The sequence below is a fragment of the Gorilla gorilla genome, chromosome 20 (assembly GCF_029281585.2).
Source record: "Gorilla gorilla gorilla isolate KB3781 chromosome 20, NHGRI_mGorGor1-v2.1_pri, whole genome shotgun sequence".
Classification (NCBI taxonomy): domain Eukaryota; kingdom Metazoa; phylum Chordata; class Mammalia; order Primates; family Hominidae; genus Gorilla; species Gorilla gorilla.
This window is the reverse complement of record NC_073244.2, coordinates 52148460-52176195: the sequence shown is the minus strand read 5'-3', so window position 1 is coordinate 52176195 and position 27736 is coordinate 52148460. Positions and strand designations below refer to the sequence as shown.

At 55.5% G+C, this 27736-nt stretch overlaps 1 protein-coding gene across 3 annotated transcripts; it reads left to right on the top strand.

Moving 5' to 3' along the window:
- Window positions 1-20: 20 nt before the first annotated feature.
- Window positions 21-27426, top strand: PRX (periaxin). Of its 3 annotated transcripts, none has more exons than XM_063701342.1 (7): window positions 21-39; window positions 12909-12952; window positions 13036-13134; window positions 13261-13386; window positions 17418-17574; window positions 22380-22576; window positions 23226-27426. In XM_063701342.1, the coding sequence occupies exons 4-7, from the start codon at window positions 13360-13362 to the stop codon at window positions 27222-27224; spliced, it is 4380 nt and encodes a 1459-aa protein (XP_063557412.1). In that variant the 5' UTR covers window positions 21-39; window positions 12909-12952; window positions 13036-13134; window positions 13261-13359; the 3' UTR covers window positions 27225-27426. The 3 variants fall into 3 exon arrangements, with proteins under 3 accessions (XP_063557412.1, XP_004060797.4, XP_063557413.1); XM_004060749.5 differs by lacking the exon at window positions 21-39 and adding an exon at window positions 7896-7948; XM_063701343.1 differs by lacking the exons at window positions 21-39; window positions 13036-13134 and adding an exon at window positions 7914-7948.
- Window positions 27427-27736: the final 310 nt, after the last annotated feature.

The following is a 27736-nucleotide window of genomic DNA, read 5'->3' as shown; positions in this document are numbered from 1 at the left end:
GTGCACGGAGGGGAGGGAGTGTCACCGTGAAAACTGCGGGTGAGCATGGAGAGAGGCGCAGGGGGCTGGACGGTGACCCGAGGGGCCAGCGGGGCCTTGAGTGAGGGAAACGCCGCCATCGTGGGGTCCCAGAGCCTCGCTTCTGGCCAGAAGCCTCGGGGAGGCAGAGGCAGGAGTGGAGCTGGGCCAGATGGGGAGCCTGGGTCGGCCCCAGGGGCCGGGAAGGGGCGGGCAGAGTGGCGCTTCCTGGAGGAGCAGAGGAAGTTGTGCCCATTTCTGGAAGTGGATGAGGCGGGCCGCGGAAGCGGGTGAAAATGGCCTGCGGGGAGTTGTCGTCCAGGCTAAGGGTCTTCCAGGCGCCTGACTCCAACCCCGAGTGACTCCAGCCCCCTGGGCAAATGGGACTCGGACTGCTTTGCCGCAGACTCAAAACTTGGGCGCCTGGGCTGAGCTCAGCACCGCCCCCTGGTGCCCAGTCGGGCTCTGCGGTGCCGCCGTCTTGGGTTCCCCGGACATCTGTCCAGTGGTCGAGGGATCATGAACGCCCTCTGTTTACAACACTCTGCGGGCCTGTTTCTTTCTTTTCTTTTTCTTTCTTTTCTTTTTCTTTTTTTTTAGAGACGGGGTCTCACTTTGTCGCCCAAGCTGGAGAGTGCAGTGGCGCGATCATAGCTCACTATAGCCTCGAATTCCTGGGCTTCAGCAATCCTCCCGCCTCAGCCTCCCGATTAGCTGGGGTTACAGGTGCACGCCACCACGCCCAGCTGATTTTATTTTTATTCTTATTTTTATTTATTTATTTATTTATTTTTTATTTTTTGAGATGGATTCTCGCTCTGTCGCCCAGGCTGGAGTGCAATGGTGCATTCTCGGCTCACTGCAGCCCCTGCCTCCTGGGTTCAAGCAATTCTGCCTCAGCCTCCCGAGTAGCTGGGATTACAGGCGCCTGCCACCATGCCCGGCTAATTTTTTGTATTTTTAGTAGAGACAGAGTTTCACCATGTTCGCCAGGCTAGTCTTGAACTCCTGATATCAAGTGATCTGCCCTGCCTCGGCCTCCCAAAGTGCTGGGATTACAGGCGTGAGCCACCACGCCCGGCCGATTTTTTAAATTTTTTGTAGAGACAGTGTTGCCCTATGTTGTCCAGGCTGGTCTCGAACCCCCAGGCTCAAGCAATCCTTCCACCTCAGCCTCCCAAAGTGCTGGGATTCCTGTGGGCCTGTTTCTTATTCTTTCCTTTCCCCACTTTTTCAAAGAGATTGGGTCTCACTGTGTTGCCCAGGCTGGAGAGCAGTGTCTGTACAGAGGAGTGATCATAGTGCTGTACAGCCTTGAACTCCTAGGCTCAAAGGATCCTCTGGCTTCAGCCCTCGGAGTAGCTGGGACTATAGGCACAAACCACTGTGCCCAGCTAAGGACCTGTTTCTGATGTCTCCAAGGCCCAATATGGGGTGAGCTGATCCTTCCATCTGCCCCTGTGCCTGCTTTGCCAGTGATGGCCCCTCTCCCCAGAGCCTCTAGGTACAGTTGCATAGGTTGTGCACTGCATACAGGCTCCATATGTAAGGGGCTGCCACTCGTGTTCCAGGTACCCTGCATTTACATATTTATTACAAGTTTCCCAGCAGATGGAGGTCAAGTACCTCCAGGAAGGGGCATGTCTTTTACACAAAAGCACCATATGGGCTACATCAGCCCTGGTCCCATCCGCCTGGTACCCTCAGGTTTATGAATGGCTCATGTGTGAGGACCTGCCCCTCTCTCCCCATGTGTCACCCCCAGATGGGTTGTGCAGGCTCCCTGGCTCTGGTGTGCTGCTCCACCCTCAGGCTCAACCCCAGGAGGCCACACCACCTTGGCCAGCAGACTCCAGGGCCCACACCATTCCTAGCTGAGCCGCCAGCCCTGGCACAACTGCCACCTTTCACAGAGCCTCTGTGTATGCTCGCCATGACATGCCCTAGGCCAGCTTTCCTCCATGGCATTCACAGGACCACCCCCCAAACACACACACACACACACACACACACACACACACACACACACACATTCTCTCTCTCTCTCACACACACCTGGAAGGGCTGTGACCAGCTATCTTGTCTCCTTTTCCTCCCTCCCTTCTTCCTGTCCTTCATTCAGCAAAAATTTATGAGCACACACCTACTGTGTGCCTATCCCTATGTAAAGGGTAAATCTGACCACATCTCTCCCCTGCCCCTGGGCCCTTATTACCCCACTTCTCTGGGGTCTGAATTCTGTACTTTCCAAGGCTCACCTTCTACCTCTGCCCCTATTCATTAGACACTTATTGAGTGGCCAGGCATGGTGGTTCACGCCTGTAATCTCAGCATTTTGGGAGGCCGAGGCGGGTGGATCACAAGGTCAAGAGATTGAGACCATCCTGGCCAACATGGTGAAACCCCGTCTCTACTAAAAAATACAAAAATTAGCCGGGCATGGTGGCGGGCCTGTAATCCCAGCTACTCAGAAGGCTGAGGCAGGAGAATCACTTGAACCCGGGAGGCGGAGGTTGCAGTGAGCCAAGATTGTGCCGCTGCACTCCAGCCTGGCGACAGAGCGAGACTCCATCTCAAAAAACCAAACCAAACAAAATTTAAAAACACTTATTGAGCACCTATGGTATATAGTCCCGGCACACTTTAGAAATCTAACAGAGATATTATTGAAGCAGTAAGCTGGAGAGAAGAGACTGTTCCTGAAAGCCAGACTGCCTGGGTTTGAACCCCAGCTTTGGCCAGATGCGACGGCTCACGCCTGTAGTCCCAGCTACTCAGGAGATTGAGATGAGAAGATCACTTGAGGCCAAGAGTTTGAGGCTGCAATGAGCCATGATTGCACCACTGCACTCCAGCCTGGGTGACAGAACAAGACCCTGTCAGAAAGAAAGAAGGAAGGAAGGAAGGAAGGAAGGCAGGAGGGAAGGAAGGAAGGGAGAGAGAGGAAGGAAGGAAGAAAGAAAGGAAAGAGAGAGAAGAAAAAAGGAAGGAAGGGAAAGAAAGAAAGGAAGGAAGGGAAAGAAATAAAGAAAGGAAGAAAGAAAAGAAAGAAAGAAAAGAAAAGAAAAGAAAAAAGAGTTACCGCTCTGTGGCTGTGTGACTCTAGGCAAGGTACTTAACTTCTCTGAGCCTCGGGGTCCTCACCTGTAAACTGGAACAGTAACAGTATCTGCCCCAAAGAACTATTGTTCTGGTGGGCAAGGAAACAGCAAGGGTCACTGAGAGAGAGACCCTACAACATTTTCAGGGATCTCTAAGCTGCTGGGTTTGGCTGGAAGGAGGAGGAAAGCAGTAAGGTAAATGACAAGACTGGAAGGGTCCACAGGGGCCAGGGCATACAGGACCCTGGATGGGGAACTGAACTCTGAAGACGCTGGGGAGTCATGAAGTAAAAGGATCCCTTCACTAGGTGGGTGGCATCGTCGGGGAGGTGACACTGGAGGCCAGGAGCCCAGGATCCCAGGGGTGGAGAATCTGGGGAGGGACGGAGCAGCTGTTGGGAGGGAAGAGGCACTCAGGAGGCCCAGCAGACAGGCTGTGGGACTGACGAGGTCTGGAGGAGGGGTCTCAGACCAGGCTCAGGGCTCTAATCAGGGGACCTGGAGACACTGGGCCCATCCCTGAGACGGCAACTGGGGAGAGAAGCAAGTCTGGGGTTGGGGCTGAGGCCAAGGAGGGACCCAGGGGGTGCAAGAGGCTGGGGAGACACCAGGGGAAGGCATGGAGCTGCCGGGGCCCCGGGCCGGGAGCTCAGGAGAGAGGACTGGGGTGTGGGGGTGGGCGTGAAGGGTGGGCTCGAGGGAGACACGAGTGTCCCTTGGCTGGACTGGGTGGGGTGGAGTGGCTAGGCCACGCAGGGCAGGCCAAGACTCCTGCTTGGCTCAGACTGGGTCTGGAGAGGGTGGTCCCTGAGAAGAAGCGTCCACCTCCTTCCCTAGCCTCACAGGATGTCCTGTGTTTACTGCGGTGGCCACAGCCGGAACCAGGACACTGGGGCCACCCCCAACTTAGCTTCCCATGGCCACACCCCCTTGGGTGAGGGAAAGCACGACAGAGAGAGAGAGAGAGGGAGAGAGAAACGCACAGACAGAATGAGACAGAAAGAAACTAGGAAAGAGAGACAAAGAATAAGGACAGAGAGAAACAGAAGAACAGAGAGACACAAAGATAGAGACACACAGAGAGACACACCATTCGTGATAAGAACTCACAACAGTCCAGGTGTGGTGACTCATGCCTGTAACCCCAACAGTTTGAGAGGCCAAGGCGGGTGGATTACCTGAGGTCAGGAGTTCAAGACCAGCCTGGCCAACATGGCGAAACCCCCATCTCTGCTAAAAATACAAAATTATCGCTTCTTGGCCTTTTGGCTAAGATCAAGTGTAAAATACAAAAATTAGCTGGGTGTGGTGGTAGGCGCCTGTAATCCCAGCTACTCGGGAGGCTGAGGCAGGAGAATCTCTTGAACCCAGGGGGCGAAGGTTGCAGTGAGCCAAGATTGCGCCACTTTGCTCCAGCCTGGGCGAAAGAGCGAAAACTCTGCCTCAAAAAAAAAACAAAAGAAAAAGAAAAAAAAAAGAAAGAAAATAACTCACAGCAGGCCAGGCACAGTGGCTCATGCCTGTAATGTCAGCACTTTGGGAGGCCAAGACAGGAGGATCGCTTGAGGCCAGGAGTTTGAGGCCAGCCTGGGCAACATAGTGAGACCCGCATCTCTCAAAAACAAGAAAACAAAAAACTCACAGCAAAGTAGGGAAAGAAGCTTCCTTAACCTGATAAAGCGTATCTACAAAACACGGACCGCTAACTTCCTACTTTATGGCAAAAGGTTAAATGCTTTCCCCTAAGACTGAGAACAAGCAAAGATCTCTGCTCTCTGAGACAAGGGAAGAGAGGGGATGTTGTGTACCAGCCTCCCTTTTCTGTTTGACCCTGAGCAGAGAGAGGGGGATTTTCTTCCCTACGCTAGCCTGGCTGATAGCTCAGCCTCTTTCTGCCTTCAGGTACCTAAAAGCTCAGTGCTATTCATACTTTGTCCCTCTGATAGCTCTTCAGGGCCCACAGGACAAAGTCTGAGGCCCTCCTCATGGCCCTGCTGACCCCTGGACCTCCTCTTACCTTTCCCTCACACTCTCACCTTAACCATTTTCTCAAACGGCCTTTGCACAGGGTGTTCCCACTACCTGAAACACACTGTCATTCCTTCACCACCCATGGCTTTGGGTTAACTCCTATATATCCTCCAGGTGCAAGCTCAAATGCCACTTCCTCCAGGAAGCCCTCCTTGATTTCTCTTCCTAGGCTGGGGCAGGCACCTTTTCTGGACTTCCCCATCAAGGCTTTGACCTCTCTGCCTATGACTGCCCCATCACAACCCTCCTCTTTCTGGGTTTATTCCCTGCTGGACTGTGAATGGTGTGGACGCAGGCCTGAGCTGTCCCAGTCACACTGTGTCCCCAGCACCATCCAGCCTGGGACTGGACAGAAGACCAGGTGCTCACTGAATGTTTGCTGATGGTGAATGAAGAACCGCTCCATTTCTCACCTCTGGTCCTTTGCCCACATTTGTCCCTCTGCCTGGAACCCCCTTCCCTCCTTTTTTCCTTAGCTCCCTCCTCCTCAATCTTCCAGTTTGACTTCCTTTTATTATTTATTATTATTATTTTTTTGAGACAGAGTCTCGCTCTGTCACCCAGGCTGGAGTGCAATGGCGCAATCTTGCCTCACTGTAACCTCTGCCTCCCGGGTTTAAGCAATTCTCCTGCTCAGCCTCCCAAGTAGCTGGGATCACAGGTGCCCGCCACCACGCCTGGCTAATTCAGTTTGACTGCCGATATCACCTCCTGCAGGATCCTTTCCTGAGTTTGCCGCCTCCTCCCTGGGGTGGAGTTAGATCTGCTGATGTCCCCTGTGCCCAGCAAAAGACCTACCACTAAACAGGGCTTGTGAGTGTTTGTTGAATGAATACAGGAACGAAAGAACGTTTGCGTGAATCAATGAAGGAGAGAGACTGCAATGAAGTGAGGGTCTCCTCAGGCCCATCGGGAGCCCCGACCATATCATCCCTTCTACTCCTCCCGGGAGGAGGGCTCTGGCTGGCTTCTGGCCACACCCCAATGCTTGGTTGCTGCCAGGCCTGGAAGGCATTTCCCAGAGCTCAGCACATTCCTGCCTTCCTCGGTGGCTGAGAGTGGGCAGGGGGCATTTCAGAGAGAAGGGAGGGAGGCCCCCAGCATTCCGGGATCCTGCCATCCTGGCCTGGTCCCCCATGCCCTCTGAAGTAGGCCCCAACCCTCTGGTGTGAGATGGGGGACAGGTCTGCAGAGGGGCCACCCAGGCTGGTGTGAGGGGCGAGGGTGCCGACGGAGGCCAGGGCTTGGTGTCTGTGCCTGGCTGGACAATGGGGCAGAAGCTGCTGACATGCGCTTTGGGGGTAATCCCCCAGCCTCAGCCCAGCCCAGGCCTGGGGCCTGGGTTTAGAGAGCGACGAGCTTCCGAGGCAGCAGCCGGGTGGGTTCAAGTGGCATGTGGGGGTACCTGTGCTCCCTGTGCCGCCCCCCGGGGTCTGGTGAGTCAGGGCAAGCTGGGGGCTGGACCAGGGTCCAGGGGTTGGGGGTGAGGCCTGGTAGCTTTGGCTTGGGAGTCGGGCAGGTCTGGGTTCAAATCTGGACCCCTGCCAATGACCTGCTATGGTGATATTGGGAGAGTCACTTACCTTCTCTGAGCCTTCTTGTCTGCAAAGTGGAAGGGACAGAAGAGTGTAGAAGGGTTTTTGTGGTCCAGGAGAACAGGGGTTGGACCTCAGCTCCACCACCTCCTGGCCACATAGCTATAAATTGGGCATAGCTGGATGTGGCGGCTCACGCCTGTAATCCCAGAACTTTGGGAGGCCGAAGTGGGAAGATCACTTGAGCCCAGGAGTTCGAGACCAGCCTGGGCAACATGGTGAAACTTCGCCACTACAAAAAATACAAAAATTAGCTGGGCATGATGATGCATACCTGTGGTCCCAGCTATTTGAGGGGGCTCAGTTGGGAGGATTGCTTGAGCCCAGGAGGTTGAGGCTGCAGTGAGCCATGATCACACCACTGCACTCCAGCCTGGGCAACAGAGTGAGACCTTGTCTCAAAAAAAAGGGTGGGGAGCATAAGGAGCCCATTTTACACCCTTGATTCAAAAGCAGGGCTTCAGCACTGAGCATGGTACTTAGTAGGTGATAGGAGTCCCCCTAAACAGTAACTCCATTAGACAGAGAACTGGGGATCCCCTGTGCCCAGCCTTACTGAAAAGGGGCCAAAACCCCCCAGCAAGATGAGCCAGCCACCTAATTTGTGTGAAAAATAATACCAAATACTTATTAGTAACCCTCATTATGTGCCCGGCATTGTCTTACATTTTCAGTCTCTTTTAACTCGTTTAATCTTCACCACAACCCCATAAGGTGGGTACTCTTACTATCTGCAAAGAGAAGCTGTGACTGGCAGCAGGTCACCCAGCCAGGAAGTGGTCGCGCTGTGATTTGAACCCAAGTTGACAGGGAGAGGGAGTGAAAGGAGTTTACAGTAGAGGCAGTTGGCCAGGCCCGGGTCCTGGAGCCAGGAAACAGTGGGGCTGGGGTGGGGTCCTGATTCTCCAAGTCGAGGAAGCCAACGTGCAAATCCTTGAAGCTGAGCTCATGGCAGAGATCTTGGCCCAGGCAAGAGAGAGGCGGCTGGTGGCTGTCTCGTGGCCCCCACCCCTTGGGGATAGATGTAGCTGGAGGAGGGGGATGTTTGTTTCTCCACCACCCACCCTCTGGTGATGTCACACCCCTGCAGCCAATGGCTGGGGTCTCTCTCTCCTCCCCCCTCCCCATTCCTTTTCCCCCCCAGCCTAGGGCTAGGGCTGACAGACGGGACCAGGAGCTCTCGAGGTGTCTGGAGGCTCAGCGGTAAGAGATCAGCCGGCCGGTCCCTTCCCTGGCCAGGCTGAGACACTGTGGGAATGAGGTTCAGGGTCCCGGGAGGTGCTGGGAGGGGGCCTGGGGGCTAGGAAGCCGTGTGGTGTAGGTGTTAAAGGTACAGACTTTGGAGCTGGTGGTTCAAATCCCCTTTCCTCTCCTTTCTGGCTGTGCAGCCTTGGGCAAGATACTTCATCCTTTGTGCCTCTGTTTCCCCATCTCTAAAATGGGCTGATGTCTGGAGGCCACCTCACAGGGCTGGCGCCGAGTAAATGAGTTGCTGCTTTTAAAGAGCTAGGGCAGCCAGGCATGGTGGCTCATGCCTATAATCCCAGCACTTTGGGAGGCTGAGGCGGCAGGACTGCTTAAGCCCAGGAGTTCGAGACCAGCCTGGGCCACATAGAGAGGCCCCAGCTCTACAAAACAAAAAAAATTTTTTTAATTAGCTGGGCATGGTGGTGCATGCCTGTGGTCCCAGCTACTCTGGAGGCTGAGATGGGAGATTGGGTTGGGCCCAGGAGGTCGGGGCTGCAGTGAGCCGTGATCACACCTCTGCACTCCAGTCTCAGTGACAGAGGGAGACCCTGTCTCCAAAAAACAAACTAACAAACACCAAAGCTGGGGCAGGATGCCTGGGGTGGGTCCCTGGAGTAGGGTGCTAGGGAGGCAGCATGGATCCTGTTGGTGGGAGGCTGGTGCCTGAGCTGGGTTTTGTCTCTCAGCCAGAGCTCCCCTTTAGTAGCAGAGAAAGTGGGGGCCACTGAGGAGCAAAGCTTGGATGTGCAACACTGTGAGAGGAACAGCTCCCTCCCTCCATACTCTCCCTGTTGCTGTCAGAGACGAGTTTATATTAATTAAGCATTTACTATACATGAGGGATATTCTAAGCACCTGCTGTTCTCTCACAAATCTTCAAAGCCTTTCTTATTGGCTCCATTTTACAGATGGAGAAACTGAGGCCCCAGAGATGAAGGATCTTGCCCAAGTCCTCACACCTGGGAAGTGCTGGAGCAGGGACTAACCGAGGCAGCCAGAGGCCACTGCCTTAACTCCCCCTGACCCCCTAGGTGGCCTCAGATAATGTTTAGAGGTCTGGATGAGTCAGCTCAACCCCTGACCCCCATTGCTATGAGAGATCACGCTGGTGGCGGGGGAAAGCTGAGGCTCTGAGCAGGCAGGGTTCCCAAGTGAAGTTGGTGGCAGTCACCAGGGAAAGAGGGCCAGAAGGGCAATGCCCTCAGCCGATCCCTCAGCAGCCTCCAAATGACAACCCCTCGCTCCCAGCTGCTCTGAAGGGCATGAGTCGCATCTGAAATGGATATCTCAGTTGTACCCACTCCAGGGAGATGTTACAAAGATTTAAGGAGCCAAGACAGGAAGGATCTTAGCACACAGTAGGTGCTCAAGAAATGGGGACCCTGGGGATTCTGAAAGTTCTGGCATATGCCAGGGTCATGCCACAGTAACTACCCAAGAAATAGGCTGCTGGCATCTGGAGTGTCTGCCTGGTCCCAGTGGATATGCCTCTAACACAAGGCAGGGACCCTCCCCAGGAGCCTCCCCACCCCTTTCCCCTGCCTAGTGGGATAGGCAGAGCTGGGAACAGAGTCCTCTCTGTGGGTTTCCTTCCGAAGCTGCCCCCACCTTACCCCAGGGGCTGGGTACGTGGCTCAGGAAGAGCACAGTTGGGCTAAATATAACCTGGGCTGGGTGCCTGTCCAGGCAGGGACGAAGAAGGAGGGCACTCTCTCTTGTCCCTGCCCTGCCTGAACTTCCTGTGCCAGGCTCCAGGCATGACCCTCACAGCCACGGGCCTGGGACAGAGAGCTGATGACCCAGGAGACCCCCTCTACTACCACCTACAAGGTTCAGGCTTCTGGTGTCCCCAGCTCAGGACTCTGTGCTGTGTATCAGTCCTGGGTAAGGGAACTGAGTTCGCTTTCACACCTGGGCTCAAGTCTCGACTCCGTCACTGTGATCACCGGTCTCTTAACTCTCATTGACTCATCAGTTAAATGGGGTCCCACAAGGTCAAGTATGTAAAGCGCCTGCCCGGTCCAGGCCCGGCACCTGGCCTGGGTGTGTTTCTAGCACCGTTGGCCCCCTCCTGCCCAACCCAGCTCCTGCCCCAGTGCGCAGAGCCACCAATGCAAATTAAGGTGAAGCAGGGGTGAAGGGCAGGCACGGGTCCTAGCTCTGCCCCTTTCTGGCTGGGTGACCCCTCTGTGAGCCTCAGTTTCCGCCCCGTAACAGCCACAACATCTAGGGTGATTTTGAGGCCTGTGGGTGCTAGCACAGGGTCCAATTCAGAGCAAATGCCCCAGACACGGCAGACAAGGTCTTAGTGCAGCGACCAGCTAACATTAATACTAACCACGCAATACCCATCAGTTGTTATTATGATTGTCCAGCTAAAGCACTGGAACTTTTTTTATTTTTATTTTTATTTTTTTGAGATGGAGTCTCGCTCTGTCGCACAGGCTGGAGTGCAGTGGTGCATTCTTAGCTCACCACAACCTCCGCTTCCCGGGCTGAAGCGATTCTCCTGCCTCAGCCTCCCGAGTAGCTGGGATTACAGGCGCGCGCTGCCACGCCTGGCTAATTTTTGTATTTTTAGTAGAAACGGGGTTTCACCATATTGGCCAGGCTGGTCTCGAACCCCTGACCTCGTGATCCACCCACCTCGGCCTCCTAAAGTGTTGGGATTACAGGCCTAAGCCACGCGCCCAGCCCGTGCTGGAGTTTTTAGACAAGTTCAAGTCCTGGCATAGCCTGGAAGGTGCAGGGGGCTCACAGGGGATCCCAGGGAACGCCACAGAGACCAGGACCCCCTAGGAGATGCAGAGAGAAGCCCTCTTACACTGTGGGGGGCGTGGGTGCTGTGGGAGTGTTAAGGGGTCCCCGTGTCCTCTCTCCTGGCCACTGATGGGCTATGAAAGGCCATTGTGTGGCCAGGGTGGGTGGGCAGGGGCGGAATGCAACTGAGCACAGCAGATGGGCCATTGTGTGAGGGAATGTGCCGCGTGAGGCCTGACCTTTCCCTGTGCAATAGGGGTTGGCGGGTTGGCATGCCAGGTGGGGGCTGTGAGGACAAGCCCAGAGTCGGGGGTTGGGGGAGAGAGTATTCATCTCCATTTCCCCAGATGGGCCTGGCGGGTGGCTGCATGTGAATTTCAGCTTTGCCTCCTTCTGGCTGTGCTATGAGGCCTTGAGCAAGTTCTTTTGGCCTCTCAGGAAATGTGGTTTTCCAAGGTGAAGTAGAAGGGGAAGGTCTTAGCACGGGGGCCAGCAAATACTAACACTCAGTACTCATCAGGTATTATTACTACCCAGATAAAGGGCTGGAGCCTTCAGACAAATTCAAGTCCTGGCTCGACCATTTGTGACCTGGGCTAGTGACATCCCTTCCCCCCGCCTCAGGTGTCTCCTCTGTAACGGGCTCAGTAGTAGCTGATTGCACAAGGCAGTGCTGAGGGCCATGTGCAGTGGAGCATGTGGGGCGCTCGACACAAGGTCAGGGCCATAGGAAGTTCTTAGTAATAATAATGGCCTGACAGGTGCAGTGGCTCATGCCTGTAATCCCAGCACTTTGGGAGGCTGAGGCGGGTGGATCACCTGAGGTCAGGAGTTCCAGACCAGCCTGGCCAACATGGTGAAACCCCATCTCTACTAAAAATACAAAAAGTAGCCAGGCGTGGTGGCGGGCACCTGTAATCCCAGCTACTTGGGAGGCTGAGGCAGGAGAATCACTTGACCCAGGAGGCAGAGGTTGTAGTAAACCGAATTCACACCACTTCACTCCAGCTTGGACAACAGAGCGAGACTCTGTCTCAAAATAATAATAATAATAATAATAATAATAGCAAGTATTTATAAAGCACCTGCCAGGTGCCTGGCACTTTACACTTATTAACTCATTTGAGCCTCGGAACAGCCCTGCGAGGTAAAAGCTCTTATTCTCCACATTTTATAGACAACATAACTGAAGCACAGAGAGGCGCTGTGATTTGCTCACTGGGAGTACATGGGAGTGGCTATAATTATTTTATAGTGTCAAGAGGCTGAGGCAGGAGGATAGCATGAGCCCAGGAGTTGGAGCTCAGTTTGGGCAACCTAGGGAGACCCCATCTCTACAAATTAATTTAAAAAATTAACCTGGTGTTGCCAGGTGCGGTGGCTCATGCCTGTAATTCCAGCACTTTGGGAGGCCAAGGTGGGCTGATCACTTGCAGTCAGGAGTTCAAGACCAGCCTGGCCAGCATGGTGAAACTCCGTCTCTACTAAAAATACAAGAAATAGCCGGGTATGGCGGTGCGAACATGTAGTCCCAAGGTGCGTGCCTGTAGTCCCAACTACTCAGGAGGCTGAGGCCGGAGAATCACTTGAACCCAGGAGTTGGAGGCTGCAGTGAGCCAAGATTGCGCCATTGCACTCCAGCCTAGGTGACAGAGCAAAACTCTCTCTCTCTCTCTCTCACACACACACACACACACACACACACACACACACACACACAAAACAACAACAACAAAAAAACGTAGCCGGGTGTTGTGGCATGCACCTGTGGTCCCAGCTACTCGGGAGGCCAAGGTGGGAGGATCGCCTGAGCCCAGAGACCGAGGCAGCAGTGTGCTGTGATTGCACCACTACACTCCAGCCTGGGCAATAGAGCTAGACCCTGTCTCAAATAGCAATTATTTTTTAGTGAATTTGGCCCCCTCAGTTGGCCAAGATCTTTGGCACGGGGGCTCTGCTGCCAGACAGGCCTCGGAGTCAGTTTTGGCTTTACCGTGTGTTGTCCAGCTGAGTCATCCTGGGTAAAGGTCTTCTGAGGCTCAGTTTCCCACCTGCACGACGGGGATAGGGTATCAGCAGAACGCAGCAGGGTCAGGCACTCAGGAAGTCATCGGTGGGTGTTAGCCAATAACACTGCTCACATTATTCTTCTTAGAGCCCCGGACCCAGGAGGCCCAAGGAGCTGGAGGTGACCCTCAGGTGAGCGCAGGCTGGTGCCATATGCCCCTCCCCACCCCTTCCTCTCCTGCCTGGAGCTTCACATCCTGGCCTTTCCCTGGCAGGCAGCAAGAACCCCACAGAAGGGCGTGAGCCCTGCAGACAGCTGTGCGGCACCTCGGGCTGGGCTCCTGTTAGGAGGAAGTGCCTGCACCCAGGCAGCGGTGAGAGGACAGCTGGGGTGGGGGCCCTTCTCCCCTTCCAATACCCACCCTGCTTTCTCCCTGTAAGCATGGCCTCCACCTCTCATCCCCTACTGGCCTCAAGCCTCCACTGCTGTCCTCCTGCAGGCTCAGAGGCAGCTGCTCCATGCAGAACTGAAGCTGGTTCTGCAGCAGAAAGGGGAGAGGACACAGGAGCCTGGGGTGCAGGTGCCTCCCAGCAACGCCATGGAGGCCAGGAGCCGGAGTGCCGAGGTGAGTGCCCACGTGTCCTGCAAGGCACACTTGAGGGCAATGGGGAGGCACAGACTAGGGCAGCAAGGAGACACTTTCTGGCCTCTCTGTGCCTCATTCTCTCCATCTGTGAAATGGAAATAATAACAGCGTCTATTTTATGGGTCACTGTGAGGAAAAGAAAATTAACATATGTAATGTCCTTAGTGCAGTGTCTGGCACAGGCTAAGACTCAAAGCAGTGAATTCATTGGCACACAAAGGAGCTAAATTAATAAGGAGCTGAAGAAAATCCGGCAGAAACCCTTCATCAGAAGAGGCAGTATATGCCAGGTGCAGTGGCGCAGGCCTGGAATTCCAGCACTTTGGGAGGCCGAGGCAGGAGGATCGCTAAAGCCTAGGAGTTTGAGACAAGCCTGGGCAACATAGGAAGACCCTGTCTCTACCGGAAAAAAAAAATTAGCCGGGTTTGATGGTCATTCCTGTGGTCCCAGCTACTCAGGAGGCTGAGGTGGGAGGATCACCTGAACCCAGGAGGTTGAGGTTGCAGTGAGATATGATTGAACCACTGCACGCCAGCCTGGGTGAAAGAGCAAGATCCTGTCTCATTAAGTCTCCTGTGTGGAAAGAATAAATAAGAAAAACAAAGTAAAAAAAAAAAAAAAAGACCCTGTCTAAACACACACACACACACACACACACACACACAAACAAGGGCATATAATGTAGGAGTTAAGGACACGGGCTTGGACCCATGGCTCAAATCCCAACCCTACCACTTCAGCTGTGTGGCCCTGGGCAGATGATCTCACCTCTTTCAGCCTCAGTTTCCCACTGAAATGGAGGTAATGGGGCTGGGCGCAGTGGCTCACACCTATAATCCCAGCACTTCGGGAGGCCAAGGCGGGCGGATCACTTGAGGTTAGGAGTTCGGGACCAGCCTGGCCAATACGGTGAAACCCCATCTCTGCTAAAAATACAAAAATTAGCCGGGCATGATGGTGCACACCTGTGGTCCCAGCTACTCGGGAGGCTGAGGCAGAAGAATCGCTTGAACCCAGGAAGCGGAGGTGGCAGTGAGCCGAGATCACACCATTGCACGCCAGCCTGAGGGTCGCAGCGAGACTCTGTCTCAAAAAAAAAAAAAAAGAAATGGAGGTAATGATCTCCACCTCTGAGAACTCCCGCTTGAGCCATTTGCACAGAGTCTGGTGCTGAGGAAGCCTCTTTGAATGACAGCTGCTGTCACTGTTACTGAGATGGTGGATTGGCATCGACCATGTCTTACTGTATACCAGGCACAGAGCGGGTCTACTGTTACAGGGGCCAACCTGCTACTGGGGGCGAGAGGCAGTGGGTAGAGCGCCAGGAGTTCTCTGCCCACAGGATGGCCTATGAGTTCTGGGGTCACAGACCTAAGGTTGAGGCCCAGCCGCTCAACTTGCTACAGGGCATTAGGCAAGTCACTTTACCTCTCTGGGCCTTAGTGTCCTCCTCTGTGACTGCCCAAGGCTATGGGGAGAGGATGAAATGAGATCCTGCAGACTGCATTCGATGGCTCACACCTGTAATCCCAACACTCTGGGAGGCTGAGGCCAGAGGATCCCTTGAGCCCAGGAGCTGGAGACCAGCCTGGGCAAAACAAGACTCCGACTCTTTTTTTTTTTTTTTGAGATGGAGTCTTGGTCTTGTCACCCAGGCTGGAGTGCAGTGGTGCGATCTCAGCTCACTGCAACCTCCGCCTCCCAGGTTCAAGCAATTCTTCTGCCTCAGTCTCCCGAGTAGCTGGGATTACAGGCGCCCACCACCACGCCTGGCTAATTTTAGGACTTTTAGTAGAGATGGGGTTTCGCCATGTTGGCCAGGCTGGTCTTGAACTCCTGACCTCAAGTGATCCTCCCGCCTCGACCTCCCAAAGTGCTGGGATTATAGGTGTGAGCTACCGCGCCTGGCCTGACTCCGACTCTTAAAAAAAAAAAAGAGGCCGGGCGCGGTGGCTCATGCCTGTCATCTCAGCACTCTGGGAGGCTGAGGCGGGTGGATCATGAAGTCAAGAGATCGAGACCATCCTGGCCAACATGGTGAAACTCCATCTCTACTAAAAATACAAAAATTAGCGGGGCGTGGTGGCGTGCACCTGTAATCCCAGCTACTCGGGAGGCTGAGGCAGGAGAATCGCTTGACCCGGGAGGTGGAGGTTGCAGTGAGCCAAGATTGCGCCACTGCACTCCCAGCCTGGGTGACAGAGCGAGACTCCGCCTCAAAAAAAAAAAAAAAGAGATTCTGCACATAAAATGCTGAGCCCAGGGCCTGCTGAGCCAAAGGGTGGTACTGGTGGTCATGCTGTTCCCTACAGTCCCAGCCACAACTCTCCTTACCCAGACTGCCCTGCTCAGCCCCCTAGTCCCTTGGGGCCACTGCTGTGGGGCATCTGGCCTAGACCTGCTCTCCCTCCAAGTCCTGGGCTCAATTCCAGTCCGTGCTGGCCCCAATGCGTTGGCCATGACAGCGTCCTCTCAGATCCCTACTGCAACCTCCTTCCAGTATGCCTATGTTACCCTATTTTGCAGCAGGGAAGTGGGTCCAGAGAGGGCAAGATTCTTCCTAAGACACACAGCAGATTGGATTCCTAGACAGGATCCAGGTTTGTCACTGCCTCTTGTGGGAAGCCCTATTGTGAATCCCATAGTGGCTTCTGGGCCAGGTCCAATCTGCATCATTTACAGTAAATACCGGGAATGCCATGTCTCCCAGTCCCATTCATTACCCACGCAGACCCCCTTCACTGGATTCCCTCTCCTGTGGGCGTTTCACAGGTCTTCGGGTCATTGAATTTACAATAGAGCACATTCTCACACACATTCAAGCCTGCAGGGAGGCAAATCCCACTCCCTGTCCCCCCAATCCCAGAGGGCTTGAAGGTCCAGCCAGCCCCTTCCTCAGAATCCCATCCTCAACTATTCTCTTGTTCTGCTGTAATTAAAGCCCCTCCCCCATAGTTAAATTCAGCTTGTAGAATATGGGTCTCGGGGCCAGATGCAGTGGCTCATGCCTGTAATCCCAGCGCTTTGGGAGGCTGAGACAGGAGGATCTCTTGAGGCCAGGAGTTTGAGACCAGCCTGGGCAACACAGTGATACCCCTGTCTCTTAAAAAAAAAGAAATTAAAAATTAGCTGGGCGTGGTGGCGCGTGCCTGTGTTCCCAACTACTTGGGAGACCGGAGCGGAAGGTCTGCTTGAGTTTAAGGAGGCGGAGGCTGCAGTGAGCCATGATCACACCACTGCACTCAAGCCTGGGGACAGAGTGAGAGACCCTGTCTCCCCCAACAAAAAAATAATAAGGGTCTCCACCCCAGCTCCAAATAACCTCCCATAAACTCTGGCCACATTCCTCTCCTATCTTTTGCACCCTTCTATACCCCATTTGGCTCTTCCTCTCAGGCCTGTGTTGTCTTACCCCTCCTACCCGCACCAACACCCCCAGCCCCGCCCTCCCAACCTGACCACGCCCCCACGATCCTGGTCCCGCCTCTCAATCACAACTCAAGTTCTCTCCAGCCCACTCCGACGCAGTCCCTCCCCTTACAACCCCGTCTACTCCTCTAACCCCTTTCGGCTGCCGCTCTAGGGCCTCGGAGAGGCCAGCCGGCCCGCGGAGCTGTTTAACCGTTCCGCGGGTCCTAGAAAGCCAGCCGCCCGCAGTCTTGCTTAAAGGGGAGACGCCGGAGTGGGTGTGCCCCGACATCCTGCGAGGGCAGCGCCGAGGGGCGTGTGCCCTTAAGGCCCGCTGAACAGCCGCTTTTGGCCGGGCGCGGTGGCTCACGCCTGTAATCCCAGCACTTTGGGAGGCCGAAGCGGGAGGATCCCTTGGGCCCAGGAGGAGTTCGAGACCAGCCTGGGCAGTGTGGCGAGACCGTCCCCCACCCCCGTCTCTAAATATATATAAATATGTATATGCATATATACGTATATGAGCCACTGTTGAGCGCAATGGCGGGCTCTGGGCGAGGTCCGGCCCTAGAGCCCCAACGCGACACCTCGCCGCCCTCTGCAGGAGCTGAGGCGGGCGGAGTTGGTGGAAATTATCGTGGAGACGGAGGCGCAGACCGGGGTCAGCGGCATCAACGTAGCGGGCGGCGGCAAAGAGGGAATCTTCGTTCGGGAGCTGCGCGAGGACTCGCCCGCCGCCAGGAGCCTCAGCCTGCAGGAAGGTGGGCGGGCCCGGGGTGTGGGGCGGGGTCGAACTGCGGGGGCGGGGTTAGGAATCTGCCTTGGATCCAAAGAGAGGCTGAAACTGACCGGGGGATGGGGGCGTGACCGGCGACCAGGAGGCGGGGTTAAGGGGTTGGGGCGGGGCTTTGCTGACTGTTCACAGCAAATTCCGGAGGTTCACTGTCTGGGTGCGAATTTCACGTCCCCCATTTACTAGCTTGTGATCTTTCTGTGCCTCAGTTTTCTCATCTCTGAAATGGGACTTATTCTAGTATGGGGTTATTATGTATTGAGGATTTAACGAGTCAGTATGTGAAAACACTTAGCACATAGCTAAGTGGCACATAGTGCTTAACTACGTGAGTGCTAGTAAATGTTTTTGTTGTTGGGGCAGGAGAAAAGGGTGGAGTGAGCCACTTAGAGGGGTTGGGAAGAGTAAAGGATGTTTTAGGATATGGATGAAGCTGACGTGATTTATTCATGCAACAACTATTTATTAGTGCCTTCTATTTCAGACTTTATTTATTTATTTATTTTGATACGGAGTTTCTCTCTTGTTGCCCAGGCTGGAGTGCAATGGGACGATCTCGGCTCACTGCCACCTCCGCCTCCCTGGTTCAAGCGATTCTCCTGCCTCAGCCTCCTGAGTAGCTGGGATTACAGGTCCCCTCCACCACGCCCGGCTAATTTTTGTATTTTTAGTAGAGACGGGGTTTCACCATGTTGGCCAGGCTGGTATCGAACTTCTGACCTCAGGTGATCCATCCGCCTCAGTCTCCCAAAGTGCTGGGATTACAGCCGTGAGCCACCGTGCCCCACCCTATGTCAGACATTATCTTAGCTGCTTGGGCTTCAGCCGTGAACAAAACAGTGAACAACAGTCCCTGCACTTATGGAGCTTACATTCCAGTGGGGAGAGATTTTTTTTTTTTTTTTTTGAGACGGAGTCTCACTCTGTTGCCCAGGCTGGAGTGCAGTGGCGCAATCTCGGCTCACTGCAAGCTCCGCCTCCTGGGTTCACACCATTCTCCTGCCTCAGCCTCCCTAGTAGCTGGGAGGGACGACAGGCGCCCACAACCACGCCCGGCTAATTTTTTGTATTTTTAGTAGAGACGAGGTTTCACCGTGTTAGCCAGGATGGTCTCGATCTCCTGACCTCGTGATCTGCCCACCTTGACCTCCCAAAGTGCTGGGATTACAGGCGTGAGCCACCGCGCCCAGCCGGGAGAGACATATTTAAGCAAATTAAGTAAAATACCTAGTAAATTAGAAAGCAGTAAGTGCCACAGTTGCCAGGAGGACAATGTGCTACAGCTGCATTTTTATTATTTTATTTTATTTTATTTATTTTATTTATTTATTTTTTTTGAGATGGAGTCTCGCTCTGTCTCCCAGGCTGGAGTGCAGTGGCACGATCTCGGCTCACTGCAAGCTCCGCCTCCCGTGTTCACGCCATTCTCCTGCCTCAGCCTCCCTAGTAACTGGGACTACAGGCACCCGCCACCACACCCGGCTAATTTTTTTTTGTATTTTTAGTAGAGACGGGGTTTCACCGTGTTAGCCAGGATGGTCTCCATCTTCTGACCTCGTGATCCGCCCTCCTCGGCCTCCCAAAGTGCTGGGATTACAGGCGTGAGCCACCGAGGCCGGCCTACAGCTGCATTTTTAAATGGGGGTGGGCTTGGCTGGGTGCATAATCCTAGCACTTTGGGAGGCTGAGGTGGGCTGATCACCTGAGGTCAGGAGTTCGAGGCCAGCCTGGCCAACATGGCGAAACTCTGTCTCTACTAAAAATTCAAAAATTAGCCGGGTGTGGTGGTAGGCGCCTATAATCCCAGCTACTCAGGAGACCGAGGCAGGAGAATTGCTTAAGGTTGCAGTAAGCCGAGTTCGCGCCACTTCACTCCAGCCTGGGCGAAAGAGCAAAACTCCGCCTTAAAAAAAAAAAAAAAATGGGGTGGGCTGGAAAGGGTGAAAAGGCTAAAGGAGGTAAGGGAACAAGCTATGAGGCCATCTGGAAGAGGGAACAGACAGCAAAAATGCCCCAAGGTGGGACCATGCCTAGCTTGTGGGAGAAACAGTGAGGAAGCCAGTGTCTACGCAATTGAGTTAGTGAATAGGAGAGTAAGAGAGAAGGCCAGAGAGGTAAGGGGAGGACATTTTTTAGAGGGCTTTATAAGACTTTGGCTTTTATTCTGTGAGGGCTGTGAGCAGGGAGAAACGTGAATTGACTGTGCTGAACTGCTGCATTAACAGTAGAGTATGGCCAAGCATTGGGTGGCTCACACCTGTAATCCCAGCACTCGGGGAAGCCAAGGCGGGAGGATCGCTTGAGCCCAGGAGACTGAAGCTGCAATGAGCCATGATCACACCACTGCACTCCAGCTTGGGCAACAGAGCAAGATTCTGTTTCAAAAACAAGGCCAACAACAACAAACAGTAGAATATATGAAGGCAGGTTTAGGAGCAGGGAGATCAACAAACTGGCTACTGTGATTACCCAGGTAAGAGATGAGGATGCTCAGGACCAAAGGGTTTTGGAGGTATATATATATTTGGATTCTGGATATATTTCGAAGGAGGAGCTTTGAGGACTGGATATTGGGTATGATGGAAAGAGAGTTGTCCAGGATGGATCTGGGGATTTTTGACCTGAGGATGGAGTTGCTGGTCCCTCAAAAGGAGCACACTGAGGCTAGTACTAAGAAAGACCAGGAGTGCAGTTTGGATCTGTTAAAGGAGAGGTGTGGTGTGGGACACCCAGGTGGAGATATGATGGAGATGTTGGATGTGAGTCTAGGGTGGAGGGGAGAGTGCTGGACTGGAGAGATATACTTGGGAATTGTTAGCAGATTTATGATCTTTTAACTTCTCAATCTGGATGAACTTCCCAAGAATTCCCAAGGGGTGACTTGAGCATGTAGACAGAGAGGAGGTCCAAGTCCTGAGGTCTGGGGTAGTGTGTCTTTAAGAGGCCAGAGAGGCTGGGTGTGGTGGCACGGGCCTGCATTCGCAGGAGGATCGCTGGAGCCTGGAAGTTCAAGGCTGCAGTGATTTGTCATTGCACCAGTGTACCACAGCCTGGGTGAAGAGTGAGATCTTGTCTTTTTTTTTTTTTTTTTTTTTGAGATGGAATTTTGCTCTTGTTGCCCAGGCTGGAGTGCAATGGCGCGATCTCAGCTCACCGCAACCTCCGCCTCCCGGGTTCAAGTGATTCTCCTGCCTCGGCCTCCCTAGTAGCTGGGATTACAGAAATGTGCCAACATGCCTGGCCAATTTTGTATTTTTAGTAGAGACAGGGTTTCTCCATATTGGTCAGGCTGGTCTCGAACTCCCGACCTCAGGTGATCCGCCTGCCTTGGCCTCCCAAAGTGCTGGGATTACAGGCATGAGCCACTGCACCTGGCGAGATCTTGTCTTAAAAAAAAAGAGGAGGGGCTGGGCACGGTGGCTCACGCCTGTAATGCCAGCACTTTAGGAGGCCAAGGCGGGCAGATCACCTGACGTCGGGAGTTCGAGACCAGCCTGACCAACATGGAGAAACCCCGTCTCTACTAAAAATACAAAATTAGCGGGGTGTGGTGGTGCATGCCTGTGGTCCCAGCTACTCAGGAGGCTGAGGCAGGAGGGTCGCTTGAACCCGGGAGGCAGAGGTTGCGGTGAGCCAAGATCGCGCCATTGCACTCCAGCCTGGGCAACAAGAGCAAAACTCCATCTAAAAAAAAAAGAAAAGAAAAGAAAGAAAGACAGACAGAAAGAAAGAAAGAAAGGAAAGAAAGCTGGGTGTAGTGGCTCACGCCTGTAATATCAGCATTTTGGGAGGCTGGGGTGGGAGGATCAGTTGAGCCTAGAAATTTGAGATTGGACTGGGCAACATAGTGAGACTGTTTAGAAAAGAAAGAAAGAAATCAGGGAGAGGGAAAGCAAACATCTATGGAGACTGACAAGGAACTCCCAGAGACGCTCCAGAGGGTGTGGCACCTTGGAAGCCAAGGGAAGCAAGGGTATGACAGAGAGTGAGGTTAGATCAGATGCTGAGTGGTTTAAGCAGATGAGGCCTGGGACTTGACCCTTGGACTTACTATACAGAGGTCACTGCCTGGGACCTTGAGAGGAGCAGTTCAGATGTGCGTGTTGGAAAGCAGGGTCAGAGGTGTGACTGGAGAACTGGTAACAATGCCACTGGAGAACTCAATACCTTTTGCCTATTAAGGTGAACAGATAAATGGGGCAGGAGCTTCGGGGGAGTGAGGCCATGGCAACCTTTCTTATGCGAGAAATAATAATATGTTTGTATGCTGATGGGAATAATGTAGACGAGAAGGACAACTGATGACCTGGGAAGAGGAGAGAATTGCTGGAGGATGTCCCTGAGAAGGCAGTGGAGAGATTGCCCTGAGCTAGGAGTGGGGTTAGTTCATCCCCAGGAACAGGAAGGCGAGTGGAGTAAGTCGCCGCAGGAGAAAGGGGGTGAACACACAGTGTGGGAGATTCTGGAAGTTCCCTTCTGATTCTGTTCTCTCGGTAAAAGAAGCAAAGTCAGTATCTGAAACGTAAGGATGGGTAGGGGAGCGACAAGGTGCGGGCGTGACCTGAGTGGGCGCGGCTTTGTTCATTGCAGGGGGCGGGGATAAGGTCATGGGGCGGGGACTAGCGTAACTGCGACTTAATCCTGCGCTGGGGATTGGAGAAACTAAAATTTGGGGCGGGTCCTCACCGCGAGGGCTCCGTGCAAGTGGGCAGAACTAGGCCCGGGCGGAGCCGGGAGATGCCCACGTGCTGCGCACCTCCACCTCGCCCGCAGGGGACCAGCTGCTGAGTGCCCGAGTGTTCTTCGAGAACTTCAAGTACGAGGACGCACTACGCCTGCTGCAATGCGCCGAGCCTTACAAAGTCTCCTTCTGCCTGAAGCGCACTGTGCCCACCGGGGACCTGGCGCTGCGGCCAGGGACCGTGTCTGGCTACGAGATCAAGGGCCCGCGGGCCAAGGTGGCCAAGCTGGTACGCGTGCTTAGCCCGGCCCCGGCCCTGGACTGCCCCAGCGATCCGGTCTCTGCGCCGTGAGCCCCATTCCCCGCCATCGTGGGCCAGCCTTGCCCTCTGTCTTGTCACTAACCCAAGCTAATTCCACCCTCTGCCCCTTCCTCTCTGCCCCAAACTCTTCCCCGGGAAGGGGGACAGACCCACCCCAGCCCAGGGCCCTCACCCACCTCGGAGAGGCGTCCCCACCATCGGATCCAGGCTTGCTAGGGGTCCTGAACCAGGCTACTTCGAACCAGGAAAGCCAGATTCCAGCCTGAGTGCCGGCCCAATTACTGCTGAGTGGCCCTGGACAGAGTTGTTTCTCTCCCTGGGCCTCAGTTTCCCCATCTCTAGAATGAGGATGTTGGGGAAAATCCCGGATCAGGATCTAGAAGTCTTGGGTCCCAGTCCCTACACTCCTGTTGACTCATTTGGAGATTCTAGATGGCTGCCTGCTTTCCTGGGCACTCATGGTGAAATGACAGGCAAGAAGTGGGGATGATGTTTGGGGAACAAGATACTTGACCCAGCACATCCCCCGCCTGGTCCAATACCAGGTGGGGCTCTTCCTGTCCACTCCCAGCCTCCCACTGTCCCACCGCCTCCTGCCTCTCTCCTCTCTCCCCAGAACATCCAGAGTCTGTCCCCTGTGAAGAAGAAGAAGATGGTGCCTGGGGCTCTGGGGGTCCCCGCTGACCTGGCCCCTGTTGACGTCGAGTTCTCCTTTCCCAAGTTCTCCCGCCTGCGTCGGGGCCTCAAAGCCGAGGCTGTCAAGGGTCCTGTCCCAGCTGCCCCTGCCCGCCGGCGCCTCCAGCTGCCTCGGCTGCGTGTACGAGAAGTGGCCGAAGAGGCTCAGGCAGCCCGGCTGGCCGCCGCCGCTCCTCCCCCCAGGAAAGCCAAGGTGGAGGCTGAGGTGGCCGCAGGAGCTCGTTTCACAGCCCCTCAGGTGGAGCTGGTTGGGCCGCGGCTGCCAGGGGCCGAGGTGGGTGTCCCCCAGGTCTCAGCCCCCAAGGCTGCCCCCTCAGCAGAGGCAGCTGGTGGCTTTGCCCTCCACCTGCCAACCCTTGGGCTCGGAGCCCCGGCTCCGCCTGCTGTGGAGGCCCCAGCCGTGGGGATCCAGGTCCCCCAGGTGGAGCTGCCTGCCTTGCCCTCACTGCCCACTCTGCCCACACTTCCCTGCCTAGAGACCCGGGAAGGGGCTGTGTCGGTAGTGGTGCCCACCCTGGATGTGGCAGCACCGACTGTGGGGGTGGACCTGGCCTTGCCGGGTGCAGAGGTGGAGGCCCGGGGAGAGGCACCTGAGGTGGCCCTGAAGATGCCCCGCCTTAGTTTTCCCCGATTTGGGGCTCGAGCAAAGGAAGTTGCTGAGGCCAAGGTAGCCAAGGTCAGCCCTGAGGCCAGGGTGAAAGGTCCCAGACTTCGAATGCCCACCTTTGGGCTTTCCCTCTTGGAGCCCCGGCCCGCTGCTCCTGAAGTTGTAGAGAGCAAGCTGAAGCTGCCCACCATCAAGATGCCCTCCCTTGGCATCGGAGTGTCAGGGCCCGAGGTCAAGGTGCCCAAGGGACCTGAAGTGAAGCTCCCCAAGGCTCCTGAGGTCAAGCTTCCAAAAGTGCCCGAGGCAGCCCTTCCAGAGGTTCGACTCCCAGAGGTGGAGCTCCCCAAGGTGTCAGAGATGAAACTCCCAAAGGTGCCAGAGATGGCTGTGCCGGAGGTGCGGCTTCCAGAGGTAGAGCTGCCCAAAGTGTCAGAGATGAAACTCCCAAAGGTGCCAGAGATGGCTGTGCCGGAGGTGCGGCTTCCAGAGGTACAGCTGCTGAAAGTGTCGGAGATGAAACTCCCAAAGGTGCCAGAGACGGCTGTGCCGGAGGTGCGGCTTCCAGAGGTACAGCTGCCGAAAGTGTCAGAGATGAAACTCCCAGAGGTGTCAGAGGTGGCTGTGCCAGAGGTGCGGCTTCCAGAGGTGCAGCTGCCGAAAGTGCCAGAGATGAAAGTCCCTGAGATGAAGCTTCCAAAGGTGCCTGAGATGAAACTTCCTGAGATGAAACTCCCTGAAGTGCAACTCCCGAAGGTGCCCGAGATGGCCGTGCCCGATGTGCACCTCCCAGAAGTGCAGCTTCCAAAAGTCCCAGAGATGAAGCTCCCTGAGATGAAACTCCCTGAGGTGAAACTCCCGAAGGTGCCCGAGATGGCTGTGCCCGATGTGCACCTCCCGGAAGTACAGCTCCCGAAAGTCCCAGAGATGAAACTCCCTAAAATGCCTGAGATGGCTGTGCCAGAGGTTCGACTCCCCGAGGTGCAGCTGCCAAAAGTCTCAGAGATGAAACTCCCCAAGGTGCCTGAAATGGCCGTGCCCGATGTACACCTCCCAGAGGTGCAGCTGCCCAAAGTCTGCGAAATGAAAGTCCCTGACATGAAGCTCCCAGAGATAAAACTCCCCAAGGTGCCTGAGATGGCTGTGCCCGATGTGCACCTCCCCGAGGTGCAGCTGCCGAAAGTGTCAGAGATTCGGCTGCCGGAAATCCAAGTGCCGAAGGTTCCCGACGTGCATCTTCCGAAGGCACCAGAGGTGAAGCTGCCCAGGGCTCCAGAGGTGCAGCTAAAGGCCGCCAAGGCAGAACAGGCAGAAGGGATGGAATTTGGCTTCAAGATGCCCAAGATGACCATGCCCAAGCTAGGGAGGGCAGAGTCCCCATCACGTGGCAAGCCAGGCGAGGCGGGTGCTGAGGTCTCAGGGAAGCTGGTAACACTTCCCTGTCTGCAGCCAGAGGTGGATGGTGAGGCTCATGTGGGTGTTCCCTCTCTCACTCTGCCTTCAGTGGAGCTAGACCTGCCAGGAGCACTTGGCCTGCAGGGGCAGGTACCAGCTGCTAAAATGGGCAAGGTAGAGCCGGCGGAGGGCCCCGAGGTGGCAGCAGGGGTCAGGGAAGTGGGCTTCCGAGTGCCCTCTGTTGAAATTGTCACCCCACAGCTGCCCGCCGTGGAAGTTGAGGAAAGGCGGCTGGAGATGATGGAGACAAAAGTCAAGCCCTCTTCCAAGTTCTCCTTACCTAAGTTTGGACTCTCGGGGCCAAAGGTGGCTAAGGCAGAGGCTGAGGGGGCTGGGCGAGCTACCAAGCTGAAGGTATCCAAATTTGCCATCTCACTCCCCAAGGCTCGGGTGGGGGCTGAGGCTGAGGCCAAAGGGGCTGGGGAGGCAGGCCTGCTGCCTGCCCTCGATCTGTCCATCCCACAGCTCAGCCTGGATGCCCACCTGCCCTCAGGCAAGGTAGAGGTGGCAGGGGCCGACCTGAAGTTCAAGGGGCCCAGGTTTGCTCTGCCCAAGTTTGGGGTCAGAGGCCGGGACACTGAGGCAGCAGAACTAGTGCCAGGGGTGGCTGAGTTGGAGGGCAAGGGCTGGGGCTGGGATGGGAGGGTGAAGATGCCCAAGCTGAAGATGCCCTCCTTTGGGCTGGCTCGAGGGAAGGAAGCAGAAGTTCAAGGTGATCGTGCCAGCCCGGGGGAAAAGGCTGAGTCCACCGCTGTGCAGCTTAAGATCCCCGAGGTGGAGCTAGTCACGCTGGGCGCCCAGGAGGAAGGGAGGGCAGAGGGGGCTGTGGCTGTCAGTGGAATGCAGCTGTCAGGCCTGAAGGTGTCCACAGCCAGGCAGGTGTTCACTGAGGGCCATGAGGCGGGGCTGAGGATGCCTCCGCTGGGCATCTCCCTGCCACAGGTGGAGCTGACCGGCTTTGGGGAGGCAGGTACCCCAAGGCAGCAGGCTGAGAGTACAGTCCCTTCAGCAGAGGGCACAGCAGGCTACAGGGTTCAGGTGCCCCAGGTGACCCTGTCTCTGCCTGGAGCCCAGGTTGCAGGTGGGGAGCTGCTGGTGGGTGAGGGTGTCTTCAAGATGCCCACCGTGACAGTGCCCCAGCTTGAGCTGGACGTGGGGCTAAGCCGAGAGGCACAGGCGGGCGAGGCGGCCACAGGTGAGGGTGGGCTGAGGCTGAAGTTGCCCACACTGGGGGCCAGAGCTAGGGTGGGGGGCGAGGGTGCTGAGGAGCAGCCCCCAGGGGCCGAGCGTACCTTCTGCCTCTCACTGCCCGACGTGGAGCTCTCGCCACCCGGGGGCAACCATGCCGAGTACCAGGTGGCAGAGGGGGAGGGAGAGGCCGGACACAAGCTTAAGGTACGGCTGCCCCGGTTTGGCCTGGCGCGGGCCAAGGAGGGGGCCGAGGAGGGTGAGAAGGCCAAGAGCCCCAAACTCAGGCTGCCCCGAGTGGGCTTCAGCCAAAGTGAGATGGTCACTGGGGAAGGCTCCCCCAGCCCCGAGGAGGAGGAGGAGGAAGAGGGCAGTGGGGAAGGGGCCTCGGGTCGCCGGGGCCGGGTCCGGGTCCGCTTGCCACGTGTAGGCCTGGCGGCCCCTTCTAAAGCCTCTCGGGGGCAGGAGGGCGATGCAGCCCCCAAGTCCCCCGTCAGAGAGAAGTCACCCAAGTTCCGCTTCCCCAGGGTGTCCCTAAGCCCCAAGGCCCGGAGTGGGAGTGGGGACCAGGAAGAGGGTGGATTCCGGGTGCAGCTGCCCAGCGTGGGGTTTTCAGAGACAGGGGCTCCAGGCCCGGCCAGGATGGAGGGGGCTCAGGCGGCGGCTGTCTGAAGCCCCTAGTCAGATGGGGATCCCTTCTTGCCTTCCTTTCTCTACCCCCTCGCTGTCGTGTGTGTGATAACTAGCACTAACCCTAAGAGGGCCGGGAGGTGGGTGACTGACCAGGGCTGGCAGGGAGGCCTGCTCCTGTCTCTCTGGCAGGAGTGCCTGTACCCCACCAAGCCATGTGAATAAAATACTCTGGAAGTAGCCATGTATTTGTCTCCTCTGTGTGCATAGGGGGCAGGGAGGGGCAGGAGTGGGTATAGGGGAGATGCAGAGAAGGCATTCTCCAAAGAGGAGGTTCTAGGGGTCGCCTGAGCCTGGCCTGAGGGGAACCTCTGGTGTGAGGGGAGAAACAGGTCATACCTGGTCTGAGAAGAGTCAGGGCGGGTTGGGCGCAGTGGCTCATGCCTGTAAACCCAGCACTTGGGAGGCCAAAGCAGGAGGATTGCTTGAGCCCGGGAGTTTAAGACCAGCCTGGGAAACAAAGGGAAACCTCATCCCTACAAAAAATACAAAAA

Excerpts from the sequence above, each read along its gene's own strand:
- PRX (XM_063701342.1), top strand. The coding sequence starts at position 13,360 with ATGGAGGCCAGGAGCCGGAGTGCCGAG. Across the intron at positions 13,387-17,417 it reads CCAGGAGCCGGAGTGCCGAG|GAGCTGAGGCGGGCGGAGTT; the intron begins GTGAGTGCCCAC and ends CGCCCTCTGCAG. Across the intron at positions 22,577-23,225 it reads GGGCCAAGGTGGCCAAGCTG|AACATCCAGAGTCTGTCCCC; the intron begins GTACGCGTGCTT and ends CTCTCTCCCCAG.